At 39.9% G+C, this 19113-nt stretch overlaps 1 protein-coding gene and 1 long non-coding RNA gene across 3 annotated transcripts in view; one reads left to right on the top strand and one right to left on the bottom strand.

Annotated features, from left to right (window-relative positions):
• The first annotated feature begins 736 nt into the window (after positions 1-736).
• Positions 737-19113, top strand: part of rabep1 (rabaptin, RAB GTPase binding effector protein 1) — a 42287-nt gene continuing 23910 nt past the window's right edge. For both annotated transcript variants that reach the window (XM_085364698.1, XM_085364699.1), the window contains exons 1-7: positions 737-880; positions 7822-7950; positions 8223-8426; positions 12202-12362; positions 13791-13910; positions 15522-15657; positions 18178-18356. In XM_085364698.1, the coding sequence (XP_085220824.1) occupies positions 835-880; positions 7822-7950; positions 8223-8426; positions 12202-12362; positions 13791-13910; positions 15522-15657; positions 18178-18356 (975 nt within the window). In that variant the 5' untranslated portion in view covers positions 737-834. The remainder of the gene's footprint in view (positions 881-7821; positions 7951-8222; positions 8427-12201; positions 12363-13790; positions 13911-15521; positions 15658-18177; positions 18357-19113) is intronic.
• On the bottom strand, positions 1420-8332 carry LOC146624704 (uncharacterized). Its single transcript, XR_014906547.1, has 3 exons — positions 8213-8332; positions 5323-5434; positions 1420-1848 (listed from the first exon to the last, which is right to left on the bottom strand). It is a non-coding gene; the product is annotated as an uncharacterized LOC146624704 (long non-coding RNA).

The raw sequence follows: 19113 nt of genomic DNA on the forward strand, positions 1-19113 counted from the left end.
GTCATGCACCAGTGACCAAATCATGTGGGTGTTTGTGTGAGGCTATAAGAAGAGTCAGACACGCATGACAAATTTACACATCTGTGTTAATACTTCAGTTGGAGAAAATTGTTTTTGTTTTATTTATTTGGTCAGAATAGAAATGTCATCACAGATGACAGATTTTGATATTTTAAACAGGTTCAAATTAACATTTTTAATACATATTCCTTAAACTACAAACATTGCCAGTGTCAGCACTGAACACTGGACTCTTGTGTAGTTCTCTCACATTTTCAGTTCCTCTTATATATCATGATTTTACATCAGTTTATCATAGTGTAATCTTTAGGGAGGTGTTTTCCTGTCCAGCTGCACATTCACAATAATTGGGATTTATATCATCTGTTGATAAATATCTCTTTTGTTTTCTGTTAAGAATTAACTGTTGAAAGCGAGATTTAGTTTGGGGGAAAAAAACAAGTCGATTTTATTTCAAAAAGGTGACACCGGAATTGGGAAACTAACGCTGTTTACTTATAGGAAAATGACTCTGTGCTTTCAAAATATTAGCACAAAACTGCTAAGTGGTGGACAGATATGAAAGTAACTTTCGAAATAAGTAGATATATGATTATTTTGTCTTGTATTTATTTCTATGTTGGTTTACATTACGAATAAACGCAGGCCTTTTGGAGAGTTCACAAGTGGTGATTTTATTTTGAAAGACAAACCAGAAGTCGCACTCTTTCGTCGCTAGCTTGACACTAGTTGTGATGTTAGCTTGTTTTCTTGGACGCTCCTAGCTCTGATCTCACCGCCCTGCTAATTGCCTCACGCCCCCCTCAGGAAACCATGGCCTCGGAGGCCTCGGGATCCCCTCAGTCGTCCCAACATGACGGTAAATTTCTTGTGTCTTTGGCGGTTTGTGGTGGGTGTGTTGAGGGGCTGGGAGCAGCGAAGCCAGCGACGGCCTCTGCATCACTGGCAACATTAGCTAGTTAGCATCCTCAATGCGACGTGTCACTGCCTCATGCTGGGCATTTAACATTGCGCAGTGGTTCACAAATTTGTGGAAACTTACTGAAGCTCTGTATAGCTGAACATGAGGTGCATGTGTGACACATCCAAGCTAACGTGGTTGTCTCTTTAGTAATGTTACACCTAGCTGGTTAGCTCCTAGCTCTGGCTAGTCTGACTAATTTGATCTAAAGGTCGGCTCTGGCCTCTGGCAGTCCGGCCCTGCACTGACAGGGTCAGTCATATGGGTCGCATCGGTGGCCGTGCTCTGTGGTGTGCACGGGATACTGACAAATCCTGCAGGAGGCTTTCCCTTTGGTTATCAAGCCGAGGTCCAGGGACCCAGAGGCGGCATTGAGAGCATCTGGAGCTTCAGGAGCTGAACGTGGGGCTCCCACTTTCTACAAACTGTGTGAAGAATTCCAGTCCAGGTTTATGTTAAACAAAATAGACTGCGACAACGGTAATACATGCAAAACAATTTAAGCTTTATGCGTCCTCGGAGGTAATATTACAGACACTCTGTAGCTTGAGAGTCTGTCACAAATCCACACACACATTAGAGATTGAGGGATGGGAGCATCTCCTAGTGGTTACCTTTGTTTTTATGCCTTATAAATAGACCTGTACATAATGTTTTAAGATGGCACTTGGTGAGGTGTGTGGTAGGAGTGACAGATGGGTTCAAGGTGGGATTACATCAGGGATATGCTCTGAGCTGCTTCTGATGATGGACAGGCTGACAGATGAGGTCGGGCAGGATTTTCAATGGACTGTGATGTTTGCCACAGATCAACATAGTGATCTGTAAGGAGAATAGGGTGCAGCCTGGAGAGGTGGAGGTATGCTCTGGAGAGAAAGGAATAGAAATTGTATGTGAATGAGAGGGAGACAGGTGTAACAATGAAAATGCAACAAGTAGAAATAGTGGCGGTCGAGGAGTTTACCTGGAATCAACAATCCAAAACAATGAGCAGTACACACGAGAGATGAAGATGAGAGTGCAACAAGGGTGGTGCCGATGGAGACGAGGGTGGGAGTGAATTTTGACAGAAGGATAAAAGCAAGAGCGAAGGGGAAGATTTACAAGATGACCATGCTGACTGACAAAAAGAGATGTTTCATGGGTGTACTGAGGGAGGACATGAAGAGTGTTGGTGTAACAGAGCAGAGTACTAGGAGCTGGGTGAGATGGGGGCAGATGATCTCCTGTGACGACTCATAAATGTAGCCTCTGAAAAAAGGTGCCTCTTTTATTTATTATTTAATTTGGCACACATGCACCTCTACAAATAATGGGAAGTTCTTGCATATTCGCTGGCGTACAAGCACTTTGTGTTCAGCATCATGTGGTGTGATGCAAAATTGTGTTGTTGGTATTGCTTTGGTTGTGTTAATGACTTCTCAACAAAGCTGTTTTTTTTTTTCAATATTATTTTTTTGGCATTTGACTTTAAGCAAAGAGAGAGAGAGAAAGACACGCAGCAAAGGGCTATGGTCACCTGCTCACCCACTGAGCTGCAGATACCTGTAGATTTTTGGAGAGCCAGGTGTTAGTAATGGTGCTGCTTTGAGCTGAGCAGTCATACACATGTCATTACTTCTTGACAATGGCACCTGTTGAGCAAAAGTTGCTGTGGGAGTGGGTTACAAAGGGTGGTGGTAAAATAGACTGAAAGAAACTGCTTCGTGGCGGTTTTATTTTTATCTTAATATATATTAAAAGCAGCCAGAGAAAAGACGGTGTCTGTTCAAAGTGCAAAGCGCTGCCTGCAGTGAGTAAAAGAGGAGGATTTGAATATTTGAAACAGTAATTAGTAACGGGCCTACCTTCATTCAGTCGTGAGGTTTGAGGGAATTACTTACTTCTGAAAATGCAGGGCCTGTTTAACTTGAAACTGGTATAAAATAGCTTTGACCGCCAATGTGGGTGCCTCGGGTGACTTTAACTGGTTTACTAGTGTGGGTAAGATAATAGAAAGTTTTGTGGAAGTGTATCAGGGTTCGATATAATGGCTTAGTGGAATGGGAACAGTAAAAATGTACATTTGGCAAGTTGACTGGCCAATGACAGTGTTTCTACTCATCAGTTCACCTGTGAAGCAGACTGGCTCACTAATGATTAGGTTTTTTTTCCCCACCAGAAAATATTTTCACATGAAATTAACATTTAAACAGTCTGGATAGTTAAAATATGAATGGAAGCCCTGTTTTCTAACTGTATGCAAAGGGTGAGTCAAGGACAGATAGCATTTACTCAGTTTTGTTTTAAAGGTTTAGCAACTATTTTTTTATTCTGATTTACCAAGTTCTAGAATTGTTTAAATATAATCATGTGACATCATATCATGTTTATTTGAGAGAAACAGCATAAATGCAGAAGCAGTGTGTGAAAAACTGAGTACACACCCTGATTCAGTAGCTTGCAGAACAACCTTTAGCAGCATTAACGTGAAGTAATTGTTTTTGGTGTGACTGTATCAGTCTCTGATTGTGGTGTGGAGGATTTTTGGTCCACTCTCCTTTTCAGTGTTGTGTCAGTCCATTGAGGTTGGAATTGAGGTGGCTGGAATTAATTCAATGCATTTCATTGTGAGGTCTGGACCGTTGCAGCGCCTTGATTGTTTTCTTTTTCAGCCATTCTCTTACAGACTTGCTGCTTTTTTGGGATCATTTTCCTGTTGCAGGAAAGTTAAGTCAAGTTTGAACTTTCAGCTAGATGCCATCACATCTGACTCTAGAATACAGAGAAGACTGGATTATCATGGTGGATTGCAAGCCCAAATCATCACCCCTCCATCACCGTAATGTGGCGTGATGTGGCGCTGTTCATTGTGGTCAGACACCTCCACATTGATCTCGTATGTCCAAAGGACATTGTTCTTGCAGCTTTGCAAACCTAGGAAGAGACTTTCTCCTGGCAACCCTTCTAAACAAGCCATACCTCTTCAGTCTTTTTCTAATTGTAGTGTTATGAATTAACATTTAACATGCTAACTGAGCCCTGTAGTCTGAGATGTATTTCTTGGGTGTTTTTGCAGTTTCTCTGAGAAATGCACCACCATTTGACGTTTGGTGAATTTGCTGGGATGTCCACCCCTTGGAATGTCATGGCATTAACACACACCTGAACACCACAGACCAGCAAACGGCCAAGTCTTTTATAGAAGTTGTCACACATGCTGCTGATCAATTAAACAACTGCATTTGATTAGCGGTACTTGGCTACTACTTACCCTGTTAAACTTGTGGAGCAGTAAGGACAAACTTAGGTTTTCACAGAACTGCTTAGAGTACTGTGAAAACTTAAGTTGTATGTCAGCAGGAACTAGGATTATAGCCTTATGTGTGTTTATATTTTGGGTTACTCAGCACAGGTTAGGAAGTTACCACCCTGTTTACCTGTGCTTATTTAGGAGGATGCAGGTGAGGCTGGAGCAGGGGTGGGCAATTCCAGGCCTCGAGGGCCGGTGTCCTGCAGGTTTTAGATCTCACCTTGGGTCAACACACCTGAATCACATGATTAGTTCGTTACCAGGCCTCTGGAGAACTGCAGGAGCTAATTTAGCCATTTAAATCAGCTGTGTTGGTTCAAGGACACATCTAAAACCTGCAGGGACACCGGCCCTCGAGGCCTGGAGTTGCCCACCCCTGGGCTGGAGAGACATACGAAATAGATGAAGTGGTGGATTGCTGCAAGGCTGTCTTTTGACTTTATTTCAGCTTCCTGTAATGTGTTATTACATTTTTTGTTATTAAATGTCACTTTTTTCCAGTACCCCTGCATCAAGACTTGCTTCTTAAACACTCCTTCCTTTGCGGTGTCACATGATATCAACCACCTTCTGTGTGGGATCTGGTTATGAAGCCCTGATCATTTTTGCCTTTGCTTTCTTGGCATTTTGAACATGGATGTGACAAGCAAGGCGTGGACCTGACTGAAACTGTTGAAAATGAAACCGGACATCTCCACTTTAGTCCTATTAGCCTTGGACAGATTTCCAGAAGTCTTGTCGTTTGGTCAGATACAACTTTGCCGTTCTGCCATGTTTTTTTTTTTTTCTTGGTGAGAAGACACTTTCTACTGGCAGCCCTTTCAATGAAGCCATATTTGGCCTGTTTTTTTTTCTAATTATGTTATTATGAACTTTAACATTTAAGGTGCTAACTGATGCCTGCTTCTGCATTTTTGGCTTACTTACTAACAAATAGATAGAGAAATGGTGTGATATGTCACATGCTGTTGTTAATCTCTTAGAATTTAAAGTGGGTGTGCTTCCTTTTTACAATAGTAATCTGTTGCCGGGCGTCGGTTTAACTCACCTTGTTCGACAGATGATCTTATGCCGCTAGGCTTGGTGTTTGAGTCCAACCCAGGGCCCTCTGCTGTGTGTCTTCCCTCACTCTGTCCCCACTTTTCTGTCTCAAACCGTCACTGTTTTATCAAGCAAAGGCAAAAACGCTGCTGTGAGGTTGAGCCTCTGTTATATTTGCATCATCATGAACTGGCGTTGCTGTTAAATTGGTTAATTACTGACTTTCTTTATGCGCTCTATCATGTGATCTTTGTGGCTTCCTGACGTGATCGGTTACACACCAGAGCAGTCAGCTTTTATTTTAATACCAAGAAGGAAAAGATGCAGAGCTTTTGAGCTGAGGTAAGTGTGAGAAAAGGAGATTGATATATGCTGTGCTTGAATACAACACAAACTTATGAATACGTGGTGATGGAGTTAGTGTTTCCTTTTGTTTGGCTGTCACATGACCATGGTGGAATTGAGCTGAACCGTCCGGCTGCTCGTAAATGTTTCCGTTTGGCTGTCTGGCTTTAAGGATTTTATCTGTATCGCTGCGGTTTTAAATAAGAGATGAAGAAGTAGGAAAATGTAGGACCGTAGGAAAACCAGTGTCTGGTTGTGTTTGCTGGCGGGAGGTTTTTATACTTCATTTTATGCGTCGCCTGACTGATATATTGGTGGGCACAATTTATCAGCTGATATTAGTATTGACCTATTTATAATGGCTGGCTAAACAAACACGACAAAGGAGAGAGGAGAAAGGCCCTTTAACTAGGTTCTGCATCTCGATGTTGGATAGTTTGCCCACAAGAACAAGACTGCACTTTGCAACTTTACTGATGGCAGCATGTGTTTGTAACGCTTCAATATCCAGCTCATCCGAGTTAAGCAGAGCAAGATTTTTAATCATGTCAATCATGAAAATCGTCCCAGCAGTTCAGTGGATGGCTAAAATATCTTGCACTGCACGTACCAGTGCTCGGTGAGGTGATGCCAACAATAAAAAAGCATTTGAAGATCTTGTCAAGTTTGAGTTAAAGTTTGATAATGGAGTAAAATATGTTATTCATTTGACGCTGAAGGTTTTGTGCTTTCGAAGATCCACTGTGCATTGTAGCACACATGTAATAAGATGTGCTGTTTTTAATTTAAATGTGGGTGTTTATCATGATGGTTCATTAAATGCAAGTGTGTAAGTAATAAAGGTGAGTACTTATCGGTTTTATTATACTAGATATATTAAATGATAAAATGATGTGAAGATGTTTTTCATAGTTAAAAAGAACCAGATTTATCTGAAAAACAGGGATGACACCACTCATTATTATTATTATTATTATTATTAGAAAGAACCAAGTTTTTGTTAACATTACATTCAAAATTTTCTAAATATTTTCTACATATACATTTTTTAAATACTTATTTGTCCACAGTATCGTGATAGTCCATATTCATAAAGCTATAGTTTTAGATCCTTACCCCCCAAAATAGTAAGTAGCTTTCTCCATATTGAAAATTTTAAAACGATACTACAAAACTTGTGACAGTAATGACCTGAAATATTTCATCATTTCATTTAAGAAGTGTATCTTTCCCATGGATTTTTTTCAGTCAAATTGTTGATGGTCACGTGGAAAGTTTAAAAGGTTAAAAACAATCAGTAAATGTGATTGTTTATGAAATGTTTATAAACGACTAATGCCACATACATTATATTTATTTTTCCTCACACTTCTCTTATGAGCTTCTACATATGATATATCTAGAAGTTATTTAAAATTATCTAAGAAAAAGCTTCCATTTAGCTGACTGTTGACAGCCTTGTAAAAGAGGCCACTGGTGGACTTTACTCTGTTTTTAAAGGTGTCACGAGCTGAAACTTCCTGGTATAATAAAAGTTAAGTAACTGACCACATGAAACCACATGAGATCTCTTATATTAATAAATGAATCTGCAAAAATCACCATTTAGAACTTTTGTTTAAAGTAAAAAGTAGTCTTAGTTCCCAAATTTTGCAGATTTGCTACTTCGTAATAATAAATTATTTGTTAATGTTTTCATTTCTGTATCGCTATCCAGAGACATTTAGTCTGTACTGTTTTGTCACATTATTACATTAATGATCAGTAGATTAGATAGTACTGGATGTAATAACACATATTTCAGCCTAATTACATTTAACATTTGCGTAACATTATGGCTGAACCATACAAGGAATTCAGTGATTTAATCGTTGTACTTATTGGTTCGATTATATTAGATATATTTAATCATAAAATTGAAATAATTTCTAAGAACCACATTTATCCCAAAAACATCAATAATAATTTTTATTCATATCATTTTAGGGCTTGTTAGCTTTTATTCACCCTCTGATTTGAGTCCTTAGTAATGAGATAAACGACGTAATGAGTGCACTGATTTTTGTGGATGTTTGCCCTTTGACTTGAATGATTTCTTTTCAGCTACATGTAATCAGCAGCTAATTTTGTTTTGTTTTTTTCCTCCTTCATTATCATTCAGCGGTGCTACAGCAGCGAGTGGCAGCTCTGGAGCAGGAGAGGGCCGAGTTCATCAAACTCAAGCAGCAGCTGGAGGTGGAGTTCAACCAGAAGCGGGCCAAGTTCAAAGAGCTTTACCTCTCCAAGGAAGGTGTGGATGGTCATAAAACTCTACACAATGTAAAGTGTCTTGTTGGACATAGCTGTGGAGCATCTTTGGCCTTTTAAACTGTCTGTTTGAATTGAACTCGTGCATGCTGAGGTGCAACACTGAAAGAGGTTCTTCTTTTAAAATGTATAAACAATTTTTTTTCTGTAATAAACTGTGCTGAATAAGGAAAAAAGTCTGAAATACACAAGTGCCACATTGTGCATTTTTCCTCTCTCCTCCCATCATTCATTTCATGTCTCACCTCTCTCCAGAGGAGCTGAAGAGGCAGACAGCTGCACTGGAGGACGCCCATTCCGAGCTGAGCTCCGTCCAGACCCAGCTCTCTCAGGCCCGGGCTGAGATAGAGACCATCAAAGCTGTGGCCACCGTGTCGGAAAACACCAAACAGGAAGCCATCGACCAAGTCCGCAGCCAATGGCAGGAGGAGGTGGCCTCCCTGCAGGCCATAATGAAAGGTAAATGGAGCCTGATGCTATGTGAGCAGTGAAAACCTCTATTCCTAATATCATTGCTCTTTTGCTTATTACTCGGGAGGGTATTTACTTAGATTGATAACACTATGAATATATTCTCTAAAAGATTGTTTACATTTAAGTGGTGTGATGAAAACATTTCTGAAGGCAGGTCCAAAAAACAAAAACAAAAGCTCTACCTGATTTAAAGCTTGTTGATTTCACCTTCAAGGTCCCCTTCATGTCTGGTTGGCTTCCAGTGCAGCTTCTATTCATAGATCAATCCCTGGAAGTCCACTTGGCGCTGTGCAGCCTGGGATCAACTTATGTTTCAAAGTGACTCGGTCTCCCCCTATGACTCTGTGATTTTCAGTCAACAAGTCCACAGTTTGCAAACTACTTGTTCGTTCTTTAAAAACGTTCATCAGGTTATGCTCTGTGAATTCATCCTCTAAGTTCAGATTGTCAACGTGGACTTCTACCACAAGTTCATGATTCACGTGTATGCCATGTAATGCTGGCTCAGACAAATCTTTTTTTGGTCATACTAAAACAATTTTTACTCACCAGCTGGACTAGAGGAACAAGTACAAGGCCACACACAAGACTTCCACTGAGAGTATTAAAACCAGCGTCCCTGTTGTAAACCACCTGCAGGTTTTAGATATCACCCTGGGTCAACACACCTGAGTGTTTAGTTCATTACCAGGCCTCTGGAGAACTTCAAGACATGCTGAGGAAGTAATTTGGCCATTTAAATCAGCTGTGATTGGATCAAGGTCACATCTAAAACCTGCAGGACACCGGCGCTCAAGGCCTGGAGTTCCCCCACCACTGTTCTAGAGCGTGATCTTTGGTGGTACATCAGACACCTTTTAGTCAGACTTTGACTTTGACATTTTACGATCATATCTCAAACAAATTAAAGTGAGCATATCGGCAACGTGCAGGGACCAACCTGTGCATGAGAGCTGTGCATGTAATAGGAATAAAGATTAATGTAGAATAACATGACCTGATTGTAGTGCAGTCACAGTGGGGTTATTAACCACTGCTCCAAAATTAAAATGAGATGATATAATCAGTGCTTAAACTCAGTCTCGATGTGCTGTTGGTCACAAGAAGCACTCCTAAAGTTTTGTGGAATATTTACATTTTCGTTTTAATCTTTGACTCGACTTTTTTCTTTAGTTGTGAAGTAAATCTAATTGATTTAATCCAGTTTTCTTGTTTTTAGCACTTGTTGATTTTTACTGATTTAAAACATAAAACAATGTTGAAAATATTCATTATATGTATGTTGGAATAGATCTTTTAATACAATGTAATACTGATACATGTTTAACCTTTTTAACAGTTCATTTTCAGTAATTGTTACTGCTGCAGAAGTATCAAAATGTCATTAATAGTGAGGCAAGTTCCTATAATCCATTGTACACACCAAGAAAAAACATGTAATTTGAGGAACGTCTAGTTGTACTTCAATAGAACTTTTAATTTAGCGCCTAGATGGATCCAATGTGAGATGCACTGAAAGTTTGTTTGATTTTAAAGTAAATTGAACCAGAACAGTACTATCAACATGCTGAAATAAGCTCCAGTAGATCCTCTGAATATTTGTGATTATGAATGAAGCTGTCCTGTGATTGATTGTCTGTGCAGCAGTAAAGTGTGAATGAAAGCTGTTAACTGTGAAAACAGTGCATACTTATGCCCGTTGTGCTTAATGTAATTAAAGAGGGAGGGACCGAGGCTTCAGGTAGATAATGATCATTTGATTTGTAAAGGCATGAAGACAGTGGCGTATAAAAGCTGCTAATTCACAAGCAGATTTTTATAACCAGTGGCCTTACTGATGCAACACGCAGAGGATTTGTGTCAACCCCTGGAACTGAACTAGGGACCTTTGCATTTGTAGATGAATATTTTAAACCACTACACTCCATCACTCTGGTTGTTCCAGGGTTTTTCCCATACTTTAACACGCTATACTGGGAAACTCATTTTCAAACTTTATTTGGAATAATTCTAATGCACACAACCATAAATTTGGTGGTCTTTTCTAATGTTACCCAAGCTGCCAGGGTTTTTATGAAACACAGACTACACACACACACACAATCCATACACTGCATACAATTTCAACTCATCTGTCGCCTCAGCCTGACTGAAGTGGTATGTGTGCAGCTCATCTGTACACAGGCAGACAAACCAGTTAGACTAGGCTTGCTGTCTCAGCTGTTTGTTCACTACATTAACTGTGAGGTCGCAGTGAAACCATAACAAATGGTTAACATAAACAAATGTGAATAAGTAACTATTGATTAAAAAATATTTTTTATCTTTGTGCTGCCAGACAGCTCTCTTTGAGGGGGAACTGTTATACTGTTCAGTCTCCTTGGATTACAGCAGTAATTTAACACAATTCTCAGCTCACTTAATTTGTTGCCCCACAGCTGATTTCCTTGATTTCTTATGCGTCTTTTGACATTTGAATCAATGAGGTAAAACCAGAAAGTTGTATTCTGGTTTTGGTTTTCTGTCAAGCGAAGTTCCACTTTTTGTAAAGGAGTCTGGTGGCCTTAAAAGTGGCTGTAAAAGTTATGTAGGCATAATCGGGTGTCATAGTAAGGTGTAACTGCCTCTGTTGATGTTCCTTGTGTCTTACTGAAGAACACCCCGGGTAGTCCTTACAAACAAAAATTCAACAAATATGATGACATTGCACCTCATAGAACCAAATTTGCACATCAGTAGTAAAAACCAATCAGAAATCTCCTCCTGTCTTTCATCATGTCATCATTGCTCTGCATTCACACTGGAAGCATGACCAAAGTCTGTGCACTAACAACTCCTGAAACTACAGGAAGTAATCTTCAGACAGTGTTGGGGATGCTACTCTAAGAAAAAGGATGTTATTTACACATAATTTGTTAATTTTTAGTGCGCTATTAACAAATTTAGAAAGGTTACACTTAAAACTTCTAATAACTGCAGTATTACAGACATTGTCATATAACAATCATTTAACAGTTGAGTCATTCCATATAAATTCAGCCAAATATGAAAATTGTCTCTTCAGATTGAGACAATTTTTCTTTTACTCACTTATCTCAACTTCACAGTGAGAACTACCTGTGACGCTTGTGTGTAGTGTAGTGTCTTCATCTGCTGGCTCATACTCATACTGAGCCCTCTGATCCAGGCCAGTGTCAGATCAGAGGACTGTAGCGAAAAGATTTTTTTCGGCATGGAGGGAATCTTGGCTAGATGATAAACTTTCTATTAAACATGTAGGTAAAAAGGAGATCATTCACGTGCTATCACACAGTTGCTGCAGATTTGTCGGCTGCACATCCAGGATGTGAATGCCCACCGCATCCCAAAAGTCCTCTATTGGACTAGACCTGGTGACTGCAGAGGTCATTTGAGTACAGTGAACTCCCTGTCAAATTCAAGAAACCAGTTTGAAATGAGTTGTACAAAACAAGGGTGTTATAGACTTTTTGTAAGTAAATTTTAACTAGTTTAAGACGGTAAACCAAGAAAATAGTTGAAAGATTAACTGATTTAAAAAAATAAATGCAACCCTAAAAATCTGTTGTCTACTCGTTTATCATGAATAACCATCACAAAAACATTTTGAAATGAAAATTATCCCCCACCTATATCAGAAATATTGTTCCTGTTTTTATGTATTCACGCTTGACTGCACGACTCGATGTGGATGTGCTATTGTTCGGTTTCATCGCCTGCTTCCTCTCCTCTCCCTGTGCAGACACTGTGTGTGAGTATGAGGTCCAGTTCCACCAACGCCTGGAGCAGGAGCGTGCCCAGTGGAACCAGTATCGCGAGGCGGTGGAGAGGGAGCTGGGCGAGCTGAGGCGCCGGCTCTCCGAGGGTCAGGAGGAGGAGAACCTGGAGGATGAAATGAAGAAAGTATGTCTGCTACGTGCATTTTTCAAAGTTTTGTCTGCTCCCTTAATTTCTGCTAATATGGAATCTTAACTTTCTGAAGTTTGTTTGTTTCCTCTCAAGTCTCTCCCCCCCCCCCCCCCCCAAAATAAATAAATAAAATAAAAAAATAAAAATACAAGATGGATACCAGAGAACAGAACGCAATGTCCCAGATGCTTCGGCCAGCTGGACTCCTTCCTGTGTCTTAAGCAATACTGAGTCTTGCAGGCCAGTTCCAAAATTCATATCAGAGCTTTCAAGTTTCACACTGCTCATGGCTGGGACTGTGTGTCATTTGTTGTCAGATGCATTTTCAACTGTGTTTCATTGCCAGGAAGAAAAATTCATCCAAACGGTAGCATTATTTTCACATGCTGCAGTTTTGACTGGCTGTCTTAAAGATCTGCCCATGCTTAGTAAAAATGGAGTGAGGACTGCTGGCCCTCTCCCTCACCCACGTTCTAAGAGACATCTTAATTAAGACAGGGAAACATTTTTAAGAAGAGCTCTGTAATCAAGATCTGTGCTGCTGTTGTGATTTAAAAGTTTTATTAAGCCATTTGTAGCTGCAGAGGAAGCTGTGAAATCTGATAAATATCTCCCAGTGATGAGAGTTCAGTCATTGAGGTGAAGAGTTGGTAATAATTCTTCATTTATTGTAACAAGGTTTTGGTTAACAGTGCAAATGAATGTGTTTCAAATCTCTTTTTTAACATTAAAATATATGTTATCATATTTGTAATGTCCAAATTCATCAACAAATCTTTGTGACTTCAGAGGAATAACATCCCAACTTGGGAGTCGTGATCATCTGAGGAGCACATAGCTGCAGGAACATGCAAATCTTTGAATTGTTGATCATCTGGTTGGATCAGATTATGGACACATTTGCTTTGAGCCCTTAAATGTCTAAAAGCTGAAGAGCTGAAAATAGCTAAAACTCAAGGAGCTGATTTATTGGAACAAATTAAAGCTAATTTTAAATGACCTGGAGGCAGGTATGTTTTCCTAAAATATTACTGTGTTCTTTAGCGTGATACAAATAAGCTGATGTTTTAGGCTTTATTTGCATTGAAGTTCACGAATTTAGGTGTTGTACTTTGTATTTCCTGTTGATTGGGTATTTTTTCTATATTGTTTTGTGTATTTGTGTGTGTGTTAAGTGTCTGTGAAACTACTGTGGATTTGTACAGTCTTAGGAAACAGGTTCATGATTTACCAAATTGAACAAAAATGTATCAAAATAACAACAAAAACTAAAAAAAATAATCATCCAGCCTCTCAACACTCCATGTCTGGTTCTTCTTTTATCATCTACATGTACAGATCTAACTAATGATCTGCTGTTTAAAGGAAATAATGTTTCCATGTGTGCACATTTATAATTATCTTATGCAAATTATTTTGAAGGCCCAGGAGGATGCAGAGAAGCTGCGTTCCGTAGTGATGCCTATGGAGCACGAGATCGCAGCCCTGAAGGCCAAACTGGCCACAGCCGAGGAGAAGGTGAAGGAGTTGGAGGCCTCGAAGGTTAGTCAGCAAGAAATTGATGCTTTTGCGTTTTGTTTTTGTTTTTTGCTTTTATTTAAATAGGTTTCAGTCCCCCATAAAGGGGAGAATCACAAAAATTGTAATAAAGACATTAATAACTGTTTATTTTTAAGCTGTGAAATAATTTCTAAATAACTTTTGGGGGGGGGGGGGAAAGCACAGACTTTGGTTTGGTAAGATAACGGATAATTGTTGCTTTAAGTAAACTCTGCATGTGCTTAGCTGGACATCTTATTAAGCACTCTGTAAGTGAATTTAATTTGAAATGGCTCATTATGTCAATAAGCACAGCTTGCTTTTTAAACCAGTTTATCTTCAGTATTCAGTATTGAGAGTGTTCTTCACTGTTTTCAATATTGGCCAGTTGATTAATCGATTGAGCGTTTTTGTTCTCACTAGTCGGCAATAGAAATACTCTGTGGTTAAAAGAATCATTCATACTTTAAACCTGAGGCGTGAAAGACAGCTGTGCAAATCAGGGCGGTGCTGCAGTAAAGTGATGTAGGTCCTGAGTGGGTGTATGTCAGCTGTAACTGCTCGACCGGAGGGATGCATAACCTGCACCATCTGTAAAGCACAGATGTGTGGACGCTAATATACAAGGAAGGACGGCTACTGCTGCTGCTAGCACTGCTAATGTTGACTACCCTAGGCCAAACTATTATTATTTTTATATAAAAAACAGTCATGGACTGTGTGCGTGTGTGCTATCGTATACATGGCATCACAAATTTCAGCGACATTTAAAACACTGTTTGATTAGTGACGCTTTTGATTAATTGTCTTAATGGCTCATTTTTATGTGGGCAGTGTTTGACCTCGTCTTTTCTCAGTGTTTTCAGACTAATTGATTTTGATTGGTGTTTTCTTTCGTTTTTACCTTGGAGGGTCCCTAATTTGCACTCACATAAAAAGTGAGATTTTTATTTAGTATACAGTAGCAAAAAGAGAAATGAAATTGTACAGCACCTGTAATAAGTACTCAGCAGTCAAAGGTGTGGAAAAAAAAAAACCCCAACAACTGCCAGTTGAAATTTTCATACACAGGGTTGGCTGTGGTTGCTGTATGACTGCTGTACTCTTACTTATCACTGGCTCTGCAGTTTCCACTGAGTCTATGGAGTATTTCAGCTTCTTATGGTCAGACGATGTAATTCCAGTTTATTTGAGCCTGTGTTATCTCCCGTTGATGCAGCTGTTGTGTCTCTGTGGCTCATCCTAGCTTTACTCTTCTCACATCTGTCACAGAAATTCAGGGAACAGAAGTTACTGATTCAGGACAAATAAAGAAAAAAGAAAAATCCCTATAGCTTTCGAAAGTGTTTGAAAGGGGGGTGAGAATGCTGAAAAACCAACACGTTTCTCACCCAGTTGAAGAAATTGAGCTCCATATCTGCTGGATATGTCCGCTGACAACAGTAGCTTCAGTTAGTAGATTTGAATTTGTTTTGACAAAATGGACTTTTTAGTTGATTTCTGGTGTTCAGCTAAAATTGTTGTAACCATTAGACTCTCAGCTCCTGTTTATATTCCAGGATTTTTTTATGTGCTCTCAATCGTATAAATTATTTTTCTCGTTGTCTTTCACAGGTCAAGGAGCTCAATCACGTTCTGGAGGCTGAGAAGTCGTGTCGTACGGACCTGGAGATGTATGTCGCTGTGCTGAACACGCAGAAGTCCGTCTTGCAGGAGGATGCGGAGAAACTACGGAAGGAGCTTCATGACGGTAATTTCTTGTGGAAATTGCTTGATGAATTAAAAAAATTAGATGCTTTGGGAAGTCATATCATGCCAGCAGTCACACAACAGCTTATCTCAAAGGTCCTTGTATTGCTAAAGGCAGGGTGGCCCTCAGTCATTAAAATGTTCCGAAAACACTTTACTAATAAAAGGCTTTCAAAAATAGTTGATTATTTTAGATTAACTTTGGAAATGTGTTTTTTTTTTTTTTTTTTTTTTTTCATGCCTGTTTTTCTGCATGCAGTGCCGCTTTAGTTGCGACTGCATCGTTAAGACAAACGTGCTTTTCTGGAAACGAGCTAAACTCCAGCAGCAAAGCACCGAATCACGATTAACCTCTCTCAAAAACAGCGCTGAATGATTTAGTCTGCTGTAATTAGTGAGCGTGCGAGTCTGTACATATCAGCTGGACAACTTAAAGGTAACATTAAAGAAATTCATGAACTTTACCTGGTTAAAATAATAGTTCGACTGTCTCTGTCAATGTGTTTTTATATATGTAAAACAGTAGCTGTAGCCTAATAACCTACACTCACTGGACACTTCATTAGGAACGTCTTGTTATTTCTGGGTTGGACGCCCTTTTGTCTTCAGAACTGCCTTAATTCTTGGTGGGAGAGAGCAACACAGTGTTGGGAACACTCCTGAAAGATTTCAGTCCATATCGACATGATAGCATCACAAAGCTGCTGCACATCCATCCATCCATCCATCCATCCATCCATCCATCCATGGATGGATGGATGGATGGATGGTAGATTTCTCATTCCACCACATCCCAAAGATGCTCTGTTGGATTGAGAGCTGGTGACTGTGAAGCTCATTTGAGTACAGCGAATTACTTTAAGTTCACTGCATTACCACGTGTAAGGGGTACAGTATGGTCAAAAAGGGATAAACATGGTCAGCAATGGTGTTTAAACGATGCTCAGAAAATATCCCCCACACCATTACACCACTAACAACCTCAACTGTTAATACAAGGCAGGATGCATCCATGCCTCATGTTGTTTCCTACAAATCCTGACCCAAACATCAAAATGTCGCAGCAGAAATCGAATCTCAACAGACCAGCCAACATTCTCCCATCTTCTGGGTCCAATTTAGGTGAGGCATGTAAATTTTAACCCCAGGTTCCTCAGAGAGGCACGCAGTGGCATCTTCTGCTGCTGTAGATCATCTGCTTCAAGGCTCCAGATTTATTGTGCATTCAGAGATGCATTTCTGCATACCTTGGTTGTAACGAGTGGTTATTTGAGTTACTGTTGCCTTCCTACCAACTTGAAGCAATCTGTTTTTTGTTTTTTCCCATATTTTTGCCCCGAGGACTACCACTCACTGGATATTCTCTGTTTTCTGCACAATTTTCTTTCAACCTAAAGATGGTTGTGTGGGAAAAATCCCAGCAGATCAGCAGTTTCTCAAGTACTCAGAGCAGCCCATCTGGTTCAGAGTCACTTAAGCCAGCTTCCTTCCTTATTCTGATGCTCAGCTTCAACTTCAGCTGATCATCTTGACCATGTCCGCATGCCTACATGCATTTAATTACTACAGTGTGATTGGCTGATTAGATATTTTCATTAACAAACAGTTGAACAGGTGTACCTAATGAAGTGGCAAGTGAATATGAGTTGTTAAAAAGTCAAAAAAATACAAACTTCCCCAGTGCTCATATTCAGCGAACAGTCATGTTGATGACAGAGGTGACAAAAACACTCTCTTAATTTTTCCTCCTTTTACCGTAAAGAACAATATTCAAAAATGTTTATGAGTCATCCACTTTATAAAAAAATGATAAATAGCCTGAGATGTCCCTAGAAAAATAAACCGCAGTAATATATTTCAGCTTTTCCACATTCAGTGACTCTGCTCTAAGTATGTGCACATTACAACTGAGAGATGGAGTGGAAAAGTGGAAAACCTTCCCATGCGGAGTTTTTGGATGACTCCAATAATTGATCTTATTCATAACTTCACTGCAACTTTCACACTTAGCAAGGCCATCCAGCTGGAAGGCCAACTCTGATCCTCTTATAGGCCGGTTCTGGCCCCTGGACTGCTTGTTAGACAACCCTGATTTAGTGCTTGCAGTACAACGATGGAAACCCTGAACATGATGAAGCAGAAAGGTTTTCTAGCCAGGCTGCTCGTTGTTGTTGTTGCTTGAGAGTTATGATTACGCTCTGGTTAAAGCTGGTGCTTGGAAACGCTTGCAGAGCAAACTGTGTTGTAGCTTAAAGGTGTTCCTTTGTTTGCTTTTCACATTAATAAACGTTCACAAGCTCCTTTTACCATTGTGTTCATTTTGAACTGATGCCAGTTTGCATTTCCATTGCAAATTTGGTCTTAAATTTGATTTAAAATGCCAGTAAAAGGGTTTTAAATGTTTTGTATATGACTTTTGTATAGCTGCAGACTCCATGGAGGACGTGTGTGTGTGTGTTCATGTTTAGTCTGCAGCTCCAACTTTGTCTTTCGCCTTTCTCTCTGCTGTTTATGACCTCAGTCTGTCACAAGCTGGAGTTGGAGCGGCAGCAGCACAACCAGCTGAAGCACACATGGCAGCGAGCTAACGACCAATTCCTGGAGTCTCACCGCCTCCTTATGAGGGACATGCAGAGGATCGAGAGCGTGCTGTCATCAGAACAGCTCCGCCAGGTGGAGGAGATGAAGAAGAAAGACCAGGTACATAACATAACCTAACAACAGTGTCTCTGCAGATAGTTTAAAGAGGCTTGGCTTTCCACTTGGGAAGCATAATCGTCTTTGCAGTGGTTAGAGTTAATAGAATTATTGGGTTTATCTCCTGTGGAAGTGGGGAAAGGCCAAACAGGCCAGAAAAAGTTGCCAAGAACAAGAGTGTTCACAAACTGTAGCTCAGAGGACTAAAAAAAGCCCAAATCACAACCTTTTAAAGGAGGTCTTTTATGTGTTTCCTTATTTTCTGTTAAATATATACATTTATAAATCTGCATGCTGATGTTAAGCATGGCCAACATTTCAAATAATGAGGCTCAGATTGCTCTAAACACTCAGTTTCAGGCAGTTTGTTTCAGAGAGAAGATAAACTGAGCGTCTGCACCAAATACCAGTACTACATCATGCAAAGCTACTCCAGTAATTAAAACATGGAACTGGGAGTGATCATAACAGTCCATCTTTAATAGTTTTGGGCAGTTTGGGTGGATGCTGATGTAAGGTTTTGAGGATGCTCTTGGTCAGGACCTGGCTCCGACTTGCAGCTTCCACGTTTAAAATCAAGCGTCTGTTAAATGTCTCACCTCACTCTGTGCCTTTTGTCACTAAAGCAGGAATAGTCCAGATAGATCTAGAACCAGTTGCATGTGTTTCAACTAGAAAAATGGCTTTGGTGACAAAAACGTTACGCGGGCACGACGCCACAAAGCTGCTGAGCCAACACTGTTGCGAGTTGCCGTAGGAA

Source organism: Diplotaxodon limnothrissa, linkage group LG10 (assembly GCF_057381915.1).
Source record: "Diplotaxodon limnothrissa isolate DT_005_m linkage group LG10, D_limnothrissa_male_GT1.1, whole genome shotgun sequence".
In the NCBI taxonomy this organism is placed as follows: Eukaryota; Metazoa; Chordata; class Actinopteri; order Cichliformes; family Cichlidae; genus Diplotaxodon; species Diplotaxodon limnothrissa.